Below are 16701 nucleotides of genomic sequence, written 5' to 3'. Positions count from 1 at the left end.
ACCATCATGGACCCCCAACAAAACGCCTGTTTTCAAGCGGATTCATCATTTGGGCCAGTCGTGTCAGGCTGTCGCGATGACTTTGACTTTACTCTTGCCTTTGAGTTGTACTTCTTTCTCATAGCGCCCGCGGCGTTGTTTCTGCTGATTGCGCCAACTCGCCTTTATTTGCTCTTTGCCCGAGACCGCTGTGTTGATGGCCTCTGGCTCCGGAATTTGAAGCTGGCGCTGACGATCGGGTACGCCGCTTTGCAACTCACCCTCATTGCCCTATGGGCGGTAAATCCAATGCCTGCATCTGCTGCGGGGATTGCCGCCTCATGTCTGTGCACCGGCGCAAGCATGTTTCTTGCCCTGTTATCGTCTCTTGAGCATACTCGGACTCTTCGCCCGTCATCCATCGTCAATGCGTATTTACTATCAACCTTTCTGGACGCAGTTGTGGTCCGCACCCTATGGCTAGCTAGCTATGTGACCGAGGACCTGCGCAACGTCTTCACAGCAGCATTTACCCTCAAGGCTTGTCTCTTGATTATGGAGGCTGTGGAGAAGAGGCGTTTCTTCTGTGCAGAGCAGGATCGGGCCCTTAGTCCTTATGCGAGAAGCAGTATCTACAACAGGGCAGTGTTTTGGTGGGTGAATGAGCTGCTGCGACAAGGAGCGCGACAAACGATAACACCCAAGGATTTACATCTATTGGAAAGTTCTATGGCCGTTGAAACCTTGGACCGGAGAATCTGGGCTTCGTGGCAGAAAACGGATCAAAAACATCGTCGTCGACTGATACACACGTTCATTCGTGCGTTGCGTTGGGATCTTCTCACTCCTTTATTTCCGCGGTTGCTTCTGATTGCCTTTACCGTTGGTCAGCCACTGTGTCTGAGACGATTCCTTGAGTACCTGGAGGCGAGTCCAGAACAAAGTGCGAATGTGGGATATGGCATGATAGGGGCATACTTTCTCATTTATCTTGGCATTGCGGTTCGATCCCCGATTCAGATTCACACGTGAGCGGTAAATTAATCTCGTTATACCTTAGATTTCTACTGGTTTTTATTGGTCGTCATGGTTTCGCTCATTGGCTTTGATCAGGAGTATGCTGATGACGGCTATTTTTGAAAGAACACTCCAATCACCGGCATCCGTAGCAACCGACAAGGCAGCCGTGACATTGATGAGTACGGAAGTTGATCGCATCATGAACGGTCTTCGCGAGATTCACGAATTATGGGCCAACGCGCTACAGATCATCATCGCCACATACCTTCTCGAAACTGAACTTCAATATGCGTGCATTGCGCCTGCTATCACTGCCCTGGGCTCCTTCATAGCCATTACATATCTCTCGGAACATACTAAGAAGTTCCAAAAACAATGGATGGGAAAATTACAATTACGTGTGGGTCGTGTCTCCGCAATGTTGGATTCCATCAAAGGCATCAAGATCTCCGGTTTGACCGACCGATTATTTGCAACTATTGCTGCTCTCCGACAAGAAGAGGTTGATGCATCAAAGAAGTTTCGGCTTTTGGGTGCTTTTACCTCAACAATTGCATTACTACCCCAGATCCTATCTCCCGTCCTGGCATTTGCCATTTACGCTGCTGTAACGCTTGGGGGTGGGCGTTCTATGGACGTTTCACGTCTTTTTACTTCCTTGTCAATATTGTCTCTACTCTCGCAGCCCCTCTTTGCATTTTTTGGGTCTATTGTGAACTCTCGATCGGCAATCGGATGCTTTGAGCGGATCGAAGATTATCTTTGCCAACACAGCTTTTTTGATGGTCGTATCTGCTCTGGCGATGCCGTGTCTGTCACCAATTCGATTGAAAAAGATAGCTCCCTCTTACGGAAAACTGAAGTCACAGAGCTTGATGTCGGCAATCAGACTTTGCAGCCGGCTTCTGTCGCTCTAATTCAGCTAGACAAAGTATCGCTAGGATGGTTCAAAGACAAAGATCCCCTTTTGACCAATATCAACCTTTCCATCAAGAGAGGTACTTCGAACTTCATCGTTGGTCCATCAGGTGCTGGCAAAACCACGCTGCTATATGCCTTATTGGGCGAATGCCCGATAATAAATGGGACTATCGCCACAACTGTGACGGACATTGCATGGTGTGAACAAACCCCCTGGTTGGTCAACCAGACTATCCGAGATAACATTCTATCCGGCTCCGCTTTGGATGAGACCTTGCTTTCAACCATCATTCATTGCTGCGATCTCAAGCAAGACTTGGACAGTCTTCCTGCCGGCGATCAAACAAGGATTGGTAACAAAGGCACCGCACTCAGCGGTGGTCAGAAGCAAAGGATCGCCTTGGCTCGTGCTATCTACTCCCGAAAAGAAATGGTTCTACTTGACGACCCCTTGAGTGGGCTGGATGTCACCACAGAGAACAATATCATCTGCCGCTGTTTCGGGAAGAATGGACTATTTTCGCGCTGGGGTACAACTGTTGTCATGGCGACTCATTCATCTCGTCTGCTACCTTCAGCGGACCAAATATTCGTGTTGGACTCAAAGGGAAGCGTTAGCGAGTGCGGAACCTATCAAGAACTCATGGCAACCGAGGGATATCTCCACAAAACCCACGGCCACAAACTGTCTTCACTGCAACAGGAATCAGCCACAGACTTCGACAAGCTTGGTCAGCCAACCGAAAAATATCAAGGGCAGATGAACACAAGCAAAAAGCGAATTTTGGTCACTCCAAATATTTACCACGATACCCAAAAAACAGCATCAAAACCACACACTGCAAAGGAAAAGATCATAAGCGATTCCTCGGTTTATCGCTTCTATGTCAAGGCGATCGGAATAACCCCGCTGATGACATTTCTCGCGCTGGAAGCAGTATGGGCGTTCCTTTCCGTTTTCCCTGTTCAGTGGCTCAAGTGGTGGGCAGAGGATAGCACATCTCACGGTAATAAGGACCTTGGAGTGTACTTAGGTGTATATGCTGCTTTACAAGTAGCTGCACTTGCGTCCTCTGCACTTGCCACGTGGTTTGCATTCAGCTTCATGGCACGCAAGTCTGGTCTCTCGCTGCACAGTACTTTACTCAGAGCGACTCTATCCGCTCCATTGAGCCTCTTTGCAAAGCAAGACAGTGGTGAGATCCTGACTCGATTCTCTCAGGATATTCAAATGGTTGATATGAGCCTCCCCTTACAAATATTGACTCTCACTCAAAATCTCTTCACCTGTATTGCACAGGCGGGATTAATTGGCTCTGGGGTTGGCTGGATAGCAGTGAGCTATCCTGCGCTCATCGCAGTGTTATTTATGATCCAAAAATTCTATCTCAGAACTGCAAAGCAAATGAGGTTGTTGGATTTGTCTGAAAAAGCCCCAGTTTACACCTCTAGGCGGCTTGCCTACAATCCGTGCTTTCAAATGGCAGGCTCGCTTTCGAAATACAAATTATGATTTGGTGACTAACGCCCAGAAGCCGTGGTACTCACTACTCATCATTCAAAGGTGGCTCTTATTGGTTCTTGACTTGGTCACAGCAGCCTTGACAGTCTTGATTGTCGGCATCGCTGTGAAATTACGCTCGTCAACTGAGATGGCCGGTGTTGCTGTTGCTCTTGTTCAAATTATTACCTTGTCGAATTATCTGAACCAGGTGGTCAACACTTACACCATGCTTGAGACTACGCTGGGTGCGATCGCGCGCATCAAGAAATTTGAAGATGACGTCGTCGCGATGCCCGGTAACACAATCAGCGACCATGGTATCCAGCCACCCCCAAGCTGGCCTGACAAGGGGGAAGTCGTTCTGGAACATGTTTCTGCATCATACGAGGATACTGCAGAACAATCGGACCGGCCAGCTCTGAATGGTGTGACAATCCACATTCAACCTGGGCAGAAAATTGGATATGTGGCCGAACGGGCAATGGGGAGGAGCTCTACCGTACTTGCCTTGTTTCGTTTGTTGGATTTGAACTCCGGTACGATTTTAGTGGATAGGCAGGATCTGGCCACACTCAATCAAGAGACCGTTCGCTCGCGGCTGAATGGCCTCGGTCAAGATCCCTACTTCCTCGCCGGTAGCGTGAGACTCAATCTTGATCCCTATCAAGACCTGACGAAGGGTGAAGATTCCAATGATGCGCGACTCATTCAGGCACTCGATACTATGCAGTTGTGGTCATTGATTGAGCAGAATGGAGGGCTGGACGTCGAATTGAAAAAGGAGTCGCTAAGCCACGGTCAAAGGCAACTATTCTGTATCGCCAGGGCATTACTCCGACCGGGCAAGATTGTGATTCTGGATGAGATTACTAGCAGGTATTTAACGGTTCTTCCTTTTTGTTTTTAATTTGTCCGCAAACTTATCATTCCTCTTTTTTATGCAGTGTGGACCTTCAGATGGACAAGCTGATACAAGCTGTCATCACCTCCGAGTTTGCGGACCGAACAATCATCGTGATTGCACACCGCTTGAATACGATAGTGAACTGCGATCGCGTGGCTGTCATGGCCGATGGTAAGTGCGTGGAATTCGATGACCCTAAGGTGCTTTTAGAAAAGAAGGATTCTTTCTTCAGGGCCCTTCTGAAATCCTCATAGTAAGGACTACAAAGCGATCAAATTATTTGAGTAGAAAACACAAGGTTAACTTAAATTGAATCAGGAAATATAATCAGGAAATATTTGACGAAAGGTGTGTTCATCTTGGCTTCCAGTCTCCATATTCCAAACATACATCCTTCCAAATGACTCAGATCAGACGCAGCGTATACCACGAGTTTCCATCACATGGTAATTTCTTCTAAGTGGGCTTAGCAGGTCTTAAAAGCTCCTCAATGCTGAACTCTTCCTTCGAAGGGGTAATTGTCTTCGCATCCGGACTGAGCAAGCGAGGCCGAATCCGCTCCTCCACTGAGTCCCAGTTTACACACGTATGGTAGGCCTTCTTGCGATTGATCAGAGGCTTGTTAATGTCACTAGGGCAAGCCACCAGGAGCTCGTGGTCAAGTCAGAGCGGCATAGCACCCCCTGAATCATGATGTTAAGACAGTGATCAAAATGCTCCTCGCGGTAACGGCCCGAGGCGCTGGTTGGGTCCATCGCTTCAAAGCTCCGACTGACATTGGAGTACTCGCACTTAATCCAACTCATGCAGTATAGCTCGTGGAAGACTCTAAGAGTTCCCACGTAGCCCTCTCCATCAGCCAGGGTTACACTGTCATTGGCCAATTCGCCCGCTTGCCGCATTTCGTCTTTGGATAGACGGATATTGCTCCCTTCAGGATCATGATGAGTCAACAAACTTCTTCTTCTCCATTCAGGTAGCCAAGTGAGACTTACAATTCAGCAGGTCATCCCATATTTTATCCACTGCTGGCCCCAGATCTCTTGCAAACGGATTGTGAGAGTTTTCGAGGTGCATCACAGTATTTTCATACTTGATTCCAGTATCCTTCGACGCTACATTTGGTGCAAAAAAGGCTTGTTAGTTACATTATCGCTCTGATCACTCTTCTTCTTTCCTTCTTCCAGTACTCGAGGAGGGAAGGGAAATATGATAGAGTGGCTCTCACAAAACGGCTGGTCTGGACAATAGTGTTTCTGGAACTTGATCCAGGTAATACTCTGCCAAGAGTATAGTACATTGTATCCAACAAAGATCACGTTGGCACACAAAATGGTAAGGTTCAGCCACGCCATGCCCTTTCTCTGCTTCGTCGGAGTGGTAGGGCTAGAGGAATGGAATGGTGACGCTAACATCGATGACGACTCGCTGTCTTCGCTGGATTCATCGCGAAATGGTTTGTCGTCAGCAATATCAACTGTTTCGTGGTGGGGGTATGGCATTATGAACGATGCTAGTGAAAAACGGAAGGAGAAAGTCGAAATTTATGAAGACGCTGAGCTGACTAGAGAAGGAATATTGCCAGATTTCTGAGAAATGAATATGAGAGGAAAAGTGAAGAGTATGGTCACACAAATCAGTCTTTTCTTACTTCTCCCTTATTCAATCATCAATTGGTAAAGACGAATTCCACTGACAATCGCAGCGTACTGGTAGTAGTGGTAGACAGCACTTAGCGTACTATTGCTAGGGATGTCAAAATGAAATTTCAAAATTTCGAAATTCCTGAAATTTGGCTGCTTGAAATGTAATTTGAAATGGGGCTTGAAATCTTGAAATCTAGCTAGTCCCAAAGTGGTAATGATTATCTTCCATTCTTCCAATCAAAACAGTCGAACGTAAAGCACGTGACATAGACATCATGTCGGAACAATGGATCATGTAATCAACTTTATTAGTCAGCGTACCACATGTTAAATTGCTGTGGTGGAGACTAGAGAATACCAGACAAGTACACAGACGTGACCCATACCATTGGTACATGCTGTTCGACCCTGATTACGTGTTCAGAGACATCATGTGTCATCTATCCCTCGCCGTCGCCGAGTTGGCCGCTTGGAATCATCTGGAACTCCTTGAGGCCATTCAGATACACGCTTCGACCTCGTCCGCATAAGATGAGCTGAATCTGAATTTGTTGTGGGTTTCGTTGAAGGACTAAGGGGAGGCTCCGAAGTTGGCTTCAACAAGGAGTTAAGCCTCGACTTCAACGCAGAAATGAGGGCAGGATTTGTTGATTCTGAAGCTGAAGTCAAAGCTGAATTCAATGCTAAAACCAGGGCAGACGTTGGTGATTGCTCTGTTGGTTGCTCTGGTGGTTGCTCTGGTGGTTGCTCTGGCGGTTGCTCTGGCGGTTGCTCTGGCGGTTGCTCTGGCGGTTGCTCTGGCGGTTGCTCTGGCGGTTGCTCTGGCGGTTGCTCTAGTGGTTGCTCCGGTGGTTGCTCTAGTAGTTGATATGAGCCCCCTGATAGATCGTCTAGCACTTGGTTTCGCTGCAAAACCCTCTCTATCTCGTTATCCTCTTCTTGAAGGAGTGATTCTTGCGCAACTTCGGGAGGCCGTTCTGTCCGGAATTGTCGTTTATTGATCTGCACGAAGAGCAGTTTTTCAACGCGGTGGGGCTCGAGCCTATTTCGGACTTTTGTATGCTGAAGGTTCATCTGTGAAAAGGCTCTCTCCGCTGCCGCTGAATTTGCCACAGTATTGCAGAGTCGACGAGCAAAGGGTGCAAGAAGCGGAGCAAAGTCCTCCTGTATAAGCATATCGTAAGTAAGTCCTTCGTTTTAATCGTTGATAGTATAACGTACTGCCTCAAGCCAAAAGAGAGACGGGCTCTGGGCCTTCCAGCAGGAGGCATTATAAAAAGCGCCCGTTCTCTGCCTGAATGACAGAAATTCATGCCAAGCGGAAGAGCTTTTGTCGTTGTTCTGTAGAGGCCGTAGCACACCTTCGATATAATTACGAGAGCTCTGGTCAACTTTCCCAGGGACTCTAGCGGGATCAAGATGATAGGCTACCCAGTGGATAGGCTCAAGCTGACGTAGTATTCGACTTTGCCAGCCTATGCCATCCAAATAGGACAAGAAATCGTCCTTAAGAGATGTTTGGGAAGCCAATGTTCGTAGATCTTCATGGAGATCTAGCCATCGCTGCGTTACCTCCATAATCGACGAGTTCCGAGCTTCGGACTCTTTTTGGGCAACATGTAGAGGCTTAAGGATTTTAATCAACTCCTTTAGTTGCCACCAGAACGAATGCGAGTTCGCTATCCGAATAATCTCCCTCCCCCTAGCAGTCGAGGTAGCAGGAGTGATAAGTGTCCACTCACAGATAGCTTCTTGGCAGTCGTGGAGCGAGGAGAGCATATTATATTGCGTTCCCCATCTTGTAATGACTGACGCAATAAGAGCCTTCCTATATCCCCACTTCTCAATCTGCTTTCCTTGCATCCTTGCGTACTCGAGTGGTGAGTGGTGGAAGAAGACGACTATTTCAAGGGCCGACTTAAATACCTCCGCAGCCCGTGGAACCTTCGAACCCTTAGCATCAACAATATCCTTCATGATTAACTGTAGGCCGTGAGAGTCACAGGGAATCATAAAGCAGTGTTTGAGCTCTGGTGTGTTCTCTAGCTTCTCCCAGACCGATTTCATGACAGAACATGTGTCTGTCGAGATAGAATTAATTCTTTTCCAGTCAATCGTTGTATCCAGTTGTAGTAGGAGACATTTGAGACTATTCAAGATCCAACCACTAATAGCAGGAGCATCAAGAGTCTTGTCTTCCATATCATTCAAGTAGACAAACCATGACTTTATCGGCGTTGTTATAGTCATCACTATCACCCGTTGAGATCTAATGTTAGTGGTCTCATCCACTGTGACATTTAAGAACTCAGTTCTCCGTAACTCTTTAATAACCTTCTCTAGTAGTTCATTATATGCTTCATCCAGCAGGTCATCGGCGACTCGTTGGCGGGAAGGAATTTGATACGTCGGGCTTAACGCATGGATAAGTTCTCGCATTTCTTGCTGTTCGAAAAGGTTGAATGGTCTAGCCCCGGTGAAACAGACCTGAGCGATTAGCTGATCAATGCTTCTGGCTGGCTGAGATGTAGAGAAACTTAGCAATTTCTGTTTCTTCTCTGCGGCGGTCTTGGGATCCATCAGAGCCTGTGCTTTTGTGCATTTATTAACATGCTCACTCTGGCGTGTAGTATTTTTGGCGCGAGTCTTCAAGCATCCAAGACATTGTGCTTGAGGCACCTGAAGAAGCTGCAATTAGGGGAGTAGAGGATAAGTTTATGAATTAGTTCTTACCTTTTTATCACCCTGTATGATTTTGAAGCATCTCTGAAGCTCGAGCTCTGAGTAGGAAACCTTTCCGCAAGGATGATTAGGAGCCATTTCGAAGGTGAGGGTGCTAGGAAGGGGTGAGACCTTGAGAGTATTCTAAACAAGCCAAAGATATATATTCTTCCACCTGTTGCCACGAGCTACAGCATACTTGATGAAGACAATGGCAGAAAAATGAAGTATAGGCCTTTATTGGCTATAATAGGTTACCGCTTCTGATGACTCAGCAGACGCCAGCCCCTTGAAATGTAATTGAAACGAGAAAATGAAATGAAATTTCAAGATTTCGTAATGAGTTGGCCAATTTCGTAATTACAACATCCCTAGTATGTACTAGTGATGTTGTAATTACAAAATTGGCAAGCTCATTACGAAATATTGAAATTTCACTTTATTTTCTTGTTTCAATTACATTTCAAAATTTCTTGGCATTGATGAGTCATCATTCACTTGCCCGCGACCAAGATCAGCGTCTAATTTTCCACCGCTCGACTCAAACTCTCCAGTTTATCTTGATTGGTCAGCTGATCATTTCTTTGCCTATTTAGGATTAGCGTCATTTCAAGATTTCAAGGCCCATTTCAAATTACATTTCAAGCGGCCAAATTTCAGCAATTTCGAAATTTCGAAATTTCATTTTGACATCCCTAGTATGTACAGGTCTCGGCCGTCTCAGCGGTATCAATACTGGAAGTGGTACTGGTGTATGTAATACTTGTATCTCTGACTAGTAACTTGAAAGCGAGGACTGTACGTATGACCCCGAACACAGAGGCTTATATCTTAGTTGCAATGGACGATAGCTTGCACCACCCCCTCATTGTCATTATGATAAGGGCTTACCCAAACCTGCAGAACTTGTAGCCCCGCACTTTCGACCAACTCTATCCATTGGCGCCGAGATCGCATCTTAGCTGACAATGCGGTCATCATTGTGATATCAGCTGCAGCAAAGAAACTCGGGCAGCCTCGTTCCGGAAGTACCGCCTCGCTGAGTAGGAGCTTCGAGTAGCCAGGTCTCATTGCGCGGCTGACATGCTGCAACATGACACGGCATTGATCGTCCGAGGAGTCGTGAAGTAGGAAATGCGCGAAGAAAACCTTCGCACCCAAAATAGCAGGTGGCTGCGGACTAGCAAACAAGTCATGGCTTATAGCCGTGATACCACATTGTTCCAGTGGGGGCAGGCTCGCTATCGTGCCACACAGATCCTGCAGAACGAGATGGCCGTGAGATTCTGGAAATGCATCCACGAAGCGTTGCAGATCATGCCCTCGACCGCCACCCATATCCACCAGAAGGATATCCGTTCCCCCGGCGGAGCTCCATTCCGTGAGAAACTGTTGACGCACGGGATACCATGTTGTCCAATGCTTACGAAGGTTGCGGTTTCCAGTCATATACGTGTTGAAATTGTGCATTTTGCGCGGGTCGTTGTGGAGAAAGTCAAAGAAAGTCGATTCTGTGCCAATGGAATGCTGGGAAGGACCGTCGGTGGTGCTTTGAGAGGATCGGTAGCCTGTATTGGCCAGGAAGTCTGGAAGACCGATGTTGACCGCAGCTGCATGCTCGAAAGTATGCACTAGACATGCTTCCAGTGCTGGCTGTGTAAATGCATTGCCAAGTGGTGATGGGAGGTAACTTCGCTCTGAAGCTGCACGTGCGTATCCGATTGCAGTTACCATACGCATCACTCGAACTGTTATGGGAAGATGTGAGCCATTATCCAGTGCTAATCCCAATGATCATGATTTATACTGACTCAAGCAATTCTTCTTCGGCACCTGTGACTTTTGCCAAATCGCTGGAGGAAAGTGGGTTGGGGTGGTACTCGGCTAGTAGATAGAATAATCGCAAATCAACAGCCACTCGTAAGCAGCAATTGTGGGTATGGGGCTGTAAAAATATTCGATTGGTCGAATCGGTCAGCTGCCCAGGTTTTCAGAGGGGTTTGAATGCAGCGCTTCTCTTACCTCGAATGCCTGGCGAAACACAACCTCTTCTGGTTTCTCAAGCATGCGGACAATGCCTTTTACCCAAGATAGACATCTTAGACGTAGAGCTCCCGGCGCAAATGTTGACGAGAGCCAAAGACGAAATCCTTGTCAGTAACTCATAGTATGGTGCTTGGATGAGATCAAGTTGAGCCAATGTTGTAAGATGCAGCGGTACGTTATTTATAGATTTCTTGTGTGCTATAATTCTTATCCGTCTATCAGAATGCCATGACTCAGGTGACAGGTCCACTTGTACGAGAAATCAATATGCACATGTGTGCAGTTACTACCTAAGGACCTATATAAGGGCCCTGGTTTGATCCGTCTCATCGTTCGCAAGGTCCCTCTGTCAGCCATTCTATTCCAAGGTTTCCTCCTAGATAACTTCGAAATTTTCGTCTTTTTGAGCTTCCAATATACTTCTTAGCTTGGAATCCACAGTCAAAAATGAAGACCAGTTCTCCCAAAGAGCTACCCCCTCCTTATGAGCCACCTAAATTCGGGTTCCTCTCCTACTTGCCGACCTCTTGGGTACCCTATGCCCAATTGATGCGCTTGGATAAACCCGGTGGTTACTATGCCTTCGTCTTCCCGTACTGGATTGGCCTTGGATACGGGGCCAGCATTGCCCTTCACCCGCCAACTGTATGGTTTCTCCTCAGCAGAGCATGGCTGCTCTCTGCGGCTTGCATTTTCCTGCGTGGCGCGGCCTGCACTTGGAACGACAATATAGACCAAGACTTGGATCGACTTGTAGCGCGCTGTCGGAATAGACCCATTGCGCGGGGTGCCGTCTCTACCACCGCCGGGCATGTCTTTACTGCGACCCAGACTGCAGTGGGTAGCGCAGCTTTCTTCCTTTTGCCGCGTATCTGCATTCTTGATGCTATCCCAATCACTGCCTTATTTGCACTCTATCCGTTTGGAAAGCGCTTCACCAATTATCCACAGGCAATCTTGGGTTTTCCTTTTGCCTTTGGCATTGTATTGGCCTGCCATAGCATACATGTCAATCCCTTCGCCCTGGAGCCGAAGGGACTTCTGTGGTCAACAATCGCCCTGGTTTTTGCTAATGTCTTTTGGACCATGGTATACGATACGATCTATGCTCATCAGGATAGAGAGGATGATGAAAAGGCTGGTGTCAAGAGCATGGCGGTCCGCTTTAAAGAGAGCACCAAGTTGCTTTGTTCAGGTCTGAGTATAATTATCGTCGCGCTGTTGGCAACAGTGGGATTTCTGGCGAAGCTGGGATGGATTTATTATGTTGTGGGAGTTGGTGGGGTCATGGTCAGTCTAGGTACGATGATCTCTGCAGTGAATCTGACCGTGCCGGCGAGCTGTATGTGGTGGTTTAAATGGGGCTTCTGGTATGTCGGAGGAATGCTTTTGGGAGGGCTTTTGTTGCAATGGAGTAGTCGCATCTGAAAACATATCTGCCGCGATTTTTTCTACATCACTTTTGTGGAAAGAACCTCATAAAGGAGATTCAATAAGTGCATATATTTCACTATAGTTCCATAAGGTACCTATCCCCTAATCACGAAGGCTCTTCTCTCTCAAACTTCCATAGAAACAAGATTTGAAGACCACCCGTGAGCCTCGATACCTAGTAATCTTGATTCGTCTACAATTGAACTACTCCTTATGTCCCATGTCACCTCCTGTAAGTACCTTGTTCTGGTTTTGCAGCGAGTCGGTGGGAACCACAATAATGAGATGCCCGTTTTCATCCAGCGGAGACTCCGGAACGCCATCATCGTCAAAGGACATACGGTGCTTGTTGAGGAAATCCTGAAGACTGTTCCATGAGACGCAGGTGCGCTCATAGTTCGGCCGACGCACCGCCTCACGGGCAGCAGGCTCTTCGGGCCACCAGTAGAAGGACCCCAGAGCTAAATCGGCCTTGCACATAGCGCCGTGCTTCAGCCCATCAAGGCAGTGGTCTAGGTGGTCTGTCATGACACGTCGCATAGGATCCCATTCTCGCTTGATCCAGTTCAAATAACGTAGCTCATGGTAAATACGCATAATGGCCATATAGCCACCATGCATGAGCCGGAGCGACTTTCCGGCCTCCATTGCACCACTCTTCTCCAACTCTTCACCAGTGGCACGCCAAATTTCATTAAGCTGAAGCGTTTCCCATGCGCGCTCCATATCGCGAGTCTTGGGCCCTGCAAAGACAGTCGCGGATACGAGATCCAACGGTGTCTTTTCATATATCACGCTTTTCATGGCAGGAGCTAGTAAGACGAGATGTTGTAGTTAGGCACAATATTCGAGCAACAGACTGGGAAAATAGGGTATGGCATACTATATGGGATTTCCGGGCAATAGGATTTGAGTCCTTACACCTTATTCCACGTCCCTATAACCACAAGCAGATTGACCAGCAGCACGAGGATATTGGAACCAAAAAGGCTGAAAGATTGCAAGATGCGCCATATAGAGGAAGTTTTCGCCTTGCGATATGTCGGCAAGGGAAATGCATCTTGGGCCACTTTAGTGTATTGTTGAGATTTGGCGAAGACCATGCTGGCTGAGTGTCTGTCTCTGATTGCGGTTTTTTCTGATCTGCCTTTTTTCTCTGTCTAGGTGAAAAAGACAGAATTATTGGAGTATATGGGGTCGGGTCAGCTGACCCCCTCCCTTTGTCAGCGCTTGCATGTCTTTAGCTAGATCTCTCTCTCTCTTTCTCTTTCTCTCCTCCATACCTCTCGGAATACAGATCTTGTCCCTTTCTTCTGTTTCCACGCTACTATGTAGCCCTTTCTTCCCCTGGACAGCAGATCAGCTGCCGACAAGAATGAAGACGATGAGGGAGTGAGTCAAGTCGCAGGTTCAAGCGGGGCACTGATGGCTAGACATCAACCCTTCGCCGAATCGTATCGTCAATTGTTGTTATCGCTGCAGTAAGACAATTGAATGTCAAAGCGCCCAACGAGCAAGTTTTCTTATCATGCAGAAAGTGTGATATGTCGTTTTAGCGACAGTACGTGCTTGACGGATTAACGTGCATAAAGCGGGGACCTCAATGAAGACCACATGATGTTATAATATCACTGACACCACCTACAGTATGATCTACGGTATGATCGACTGAAAGATCTGCAGTATTATATACGGTACTTATGTGTAAGACGGATCGATATTACTAGCTTGTGTTAGTTATATTCAGCAACCGCAGAACCAAGGCACTTGACCGACACAGTGAAGCTCACAGAGCTGAGTAAGCCTCGTAAGGTCAGAATTATCAGGTATCTCCAGACGATATCTTGAGACTGACCCCGTCCGATTGGTCAGATACCCAATACCAGTCAATACCCTTAAATCCTAGAACCGACTGCAGTTGATCTGTTGGATACTCGATGTATGGTACGGTTACGGTGTATCAAGTTTGTTATGTGTATTACCACGAAACTTAAACCGCAATAGTTAGGGATGTTGTAATTACGAAATTGGCCAACTCATTACGAAATCTTGAAATTTCATTTCATTTTCTCGTTTCAATTACATTTCAAGGGGCTGGCGTCTGCTGAGTCATCAGAAGCGGTAACCTATTATAGCCAATAAAGGCCTATACTTCATTTTTCTGCCATTGTCTTCATCAAGTATGCTGTAGCTCGTGGCAACAGGTGGAAGAATATATATCTTTGGCTTGTTTAGAATACTCTCAAGGTCTCACCCCTTCCTAGCACCCTCACCTTCGAAATGGCTCCTAATCATCCTTGCGGAAAGGTTTCCTACTCAGAGCTCGAGCTTCAGAGATGCTTCAAAATCATACAGGGTGATAAAAAGGTAAGAACTAATTCATAAACTTATCCTCTACTCCCCTAATTGCAGCTTCTTCAGGTGCCTCAAGCACAATGTCTTGGATGCTTGAAGACTCGCGCCAAAAATACTACACGCCAGAGTGAGCATGTTAATAAATGCACAAAAGCACAGGCTCTGATGGATCCCAAGACCGCCGCAGAGAAGAAACAGAAATTGCTAAGTTTCTCTACATCTCAGCCAGCCAGAAGCATTGATCAGCTAATCGCTCAGGTCTGTTTCACCGGGGCTAGACCATTCAACCTTTTCGAACAGCAAGAAATGCGAGAACTTATCCATGCGTTAAGCCCGACGTATCAAATTCCTTCCCGCCAACGAGTCGCCGATGACCTGCTGGATGAAGCATATAATGAACTACTAGAGAAGGTTATTAAAGAGTTACGGAGAACTGAGTTCTTAAATGTCACAGTGGATGAGACCACTAACATTAGATCTCAACGGGTGATAGTGATGACTATAACAACGCCGATAAAGTCATGGTTTGTCTACTTGAATGATATGGAAGACAAGACTCTTGATGCTCCTGCTATTAGTGGTTGGATCTTGAATAGTCTCAAATGTCTCCTACTACAACTGGATACAACGATTGACTGGAAAAGAATTAATTCTATCTCGACAGACACATGTTCTGTCATGAAATCGGTCTGGGAGAAGCTAGAGAACACACCAGAGCTCAAACACTGCTTTATGATTCCCTGTGACTCTCACGGCCTACAGTTAATCATGAAGGATATTGTTGATGCTAAGGGTTCGAAGGTTCCACGGGCTGCGGAGGTATTTAAGTCGGCCCTTGAAATAGTCGTCTTCTTCCACCACTCACCACTCGAGTACGCAAGGATGCAAGGAAAGCAGATTGAGAAGTGGGGATATAGGAAGGCTCTTATTGCGTCAGTCATTACAAGATGGGGAACGCAATATAATATGCTCTCCTCGCTCCACGACTGCCAAGAAGCTATCTGTGAGTGGACACTTATCACTCCTGCTACCTCGACTGCTAGGGGGAGGGAGATTATTCGGATAGCGAACTCGCATTCGTTCTGGTGGCAACTAAAGGAGTTGATTAAAATCCTTAAGCCTCTACATGTTGCCCAAAAAGAGTCCGAAGCTCGGAACTCGTCGATTATGGAGGTAACGCAGCGATGGCTAGATCTCCATGAAGATCTACGAACATTGGCTTCCCAAACATCTCTTAAGGACGATTTCTTGTCCTATTTGGATGGCATAGGCTGGCAAAGTCGAATACTACGTCAGCTTGAGCCTATCCACTGGGTAGCCTATCATCTTGATCCCGCTAGAGTCCCTGGGAAAGTTGACCAGAGCTCTCGTAATTATATCGGTGTGCTACGGCCTCTACAGAACAACGACAAAAGCTCTTCCGCTTGGCATGAATTTCTGTCATTCAGGCAGAGAACGGGCGCTTTTTATAATGCCTCCTGCTGGAAGGCCCAGAGCCCGTCTCTCTTTTGGCTTGAGGCAGTACGTTATACTATCAACGATTAAAACGAAGGACTTACTTACGATATGCTTATACAGGAGGACTTTGCTCCGCTTCTTGCACCCTTTGCTCGTCGACTCTGCAATACTGTGGCAAATTCAGCGGCAGCGGAGAGAGCCTTTTCACAGATGAACCTTCAGCATACAAAAGTCCGAAATAGGCTCGAGCCCCACCGCGTTGAAAAACTGCTCTTCGTGCAGATCAATAAACGACAATTCCGGACAGAACGGCCTCCCGAAGTTGCGCAAGAATCACTCCTTCAAGAAGAGGATAACGAGATAGAGAGGGTTTTGCAGCGAAACCAAGTGCTAGACGATCTATCAGGGGGCTCATATCAACTACTAGAGCAACCACCGGAGCAACCACTAGAGCAACCGCCAGAGCAACCGCCAGAGCAACCGCCAGAGCAACCGCCAGAGCAACCGCCAGAGCAACCGCCAGAGCAACCGCCAGAGCAACCGCCAGAGCAACCGCCAGAGCAACCGCCAGAGCAACCGCCAGAGCAACCGCCAGAGCAACCGCCAGAGCAACCGCCAGAGCAACCACCAGAGCAACCACCAGAGCAACCAACAGAGCAATCACCAACGTCTGCCCTGGTTTTAGCATTGAATTCAGCTTTGACTTCAGCTTC

The 16701-nt window shown here is 47.2% G+C and overlaps 6 protein-coding genes across 6 annotated transcripts; 2 read left to right on the top strand and 4 right to left on the bottom strand.

The window, feature by feature from the left end:
• Positions 1-6: 6 nt before the first annotated feature.
• N7520_002898 (multidrug resistance protein) lies at positions 7-4582 on the top strand (the record flags this gene model as incomplete). Its single annotated transcript, XM_057136833.1, is given in 5 exon segments — positions 7-981; positions 1040-3280; positions 3313-3342; positions 3360-4300; positions 4369-4582. The coding sequence occupies 5 exon segments, from the start codon at positions 7-9 to the stop codon at positions 4580-4582; spliced, it is 4401 nt and encodes a 1466-aa protein (XP_056999519.1).
• Positions 4583-4784: 202 nt separating this feature from the next.
• N7520_002897 (uncharacterized protein) lies at positions 4785-5830 on the bottom strand (the record flags this gene model as incomplete). The annotated part of the gene is given in 4 exon segments (XM_057136832.1): positions 4785-4946; positions 4961-5259; positions 5324-5435; positions 5477-5830. 4 exon segments carry the CDS (start codon positions 5828-5830, stop codon positions 4785-4787), a joined length of 927 nt encoding a protein of 308 aa, XP_056999518.1.
• A 3696-nt stretch (positions 5831-9526) lies between these two features.
• N7520_002896 (hydroxyindole O-methyltransferase) lies at positions 9527-10435 on the bottom strand (the record flags this gene model as incomplete). Its single annotated transcript, XM_057136831.1, has 1 exon — positions 9527-10435. The coding sequence occupies one exon, from the start codon at positions 10433-10435 to the stop codon at positions 9527-9529; it is 909 nt and encodes a 302-aa protein (XP_056999517.1).
• Positions 10436-10496: 61 nt separating this feature from the next.
• On the bottom strand, positions 10497-10762 carry N7520_002895 (S-adenosyl-L-methionine-dependent methyltransferase; the record flags this gene model as incomplete). The annotated part of the gene is made up of 2 exons (XM_057136830.1): positions 10497-10640; positions 10718-10762. The coding sequence occupies 2 exons, from the start codon at positions 10760-10762 to the stop codon at positions 10497-10499; spliced, it is 189 nt and encodes a 62-aa protein (XP_056999516.1).
• A 426-nt stretch (positions 10763-11188) lies between these two features.
• N7520_002894 (4-hydroxybenzoate octaprenyltransferase) lies at positions 11189-12169 on the top strand (the record flags this gene model as incomplete). Its single annotated transcript, XM_057136829.1, has 1 exon — positions 11189-12169. One exon carries the CDS (start codon positions 11189-11191, stop codon positions 12167-12169), a length of 981 nt encoding a protein of 326 aa, XP_056999515.1.
• A 210-nt stretch (positions 12170-12379) lies between these two features.
• N7520_002893 (uncharacterized protein) lies at positions 12380-12979 on the bottom strand (the record flags this gene model as incomplete). The annotated part of the gene is made up of 1 exon (XM_057136828.1): positions 12380-12979. One exon carries the CDS (start codon positions 12977-12979, stop codon positions 12380-12382), a length of 600 nt encoding a protein of 199 aa, XP_056999514.1.
• Between the last annotated feature and the right edge of the window lie 3722 nt (positions 12980-16701).

The sequence above is a fragment of the Penicillium odoratum genome (genome assembly GCF_028828045.1).
Source record: "Penicillium odoratum strain IBT 22623 chromosome Unknown utg000002l_segment0_segment0, whole genome shotgun sequence".
Classification (NCBI taxonomy): Eukaryota; Fungi; Ascomycota; class Eurotiomycetes; order Eurotiales; family Aspergillaceae; genus Penicillium; species Penicillium odoratum.
The sequence above is the reverse complement of the archived record's forward strand: the minus strand, read 5'-3'. Positions and strand labels throughout refer to the sequence as shown.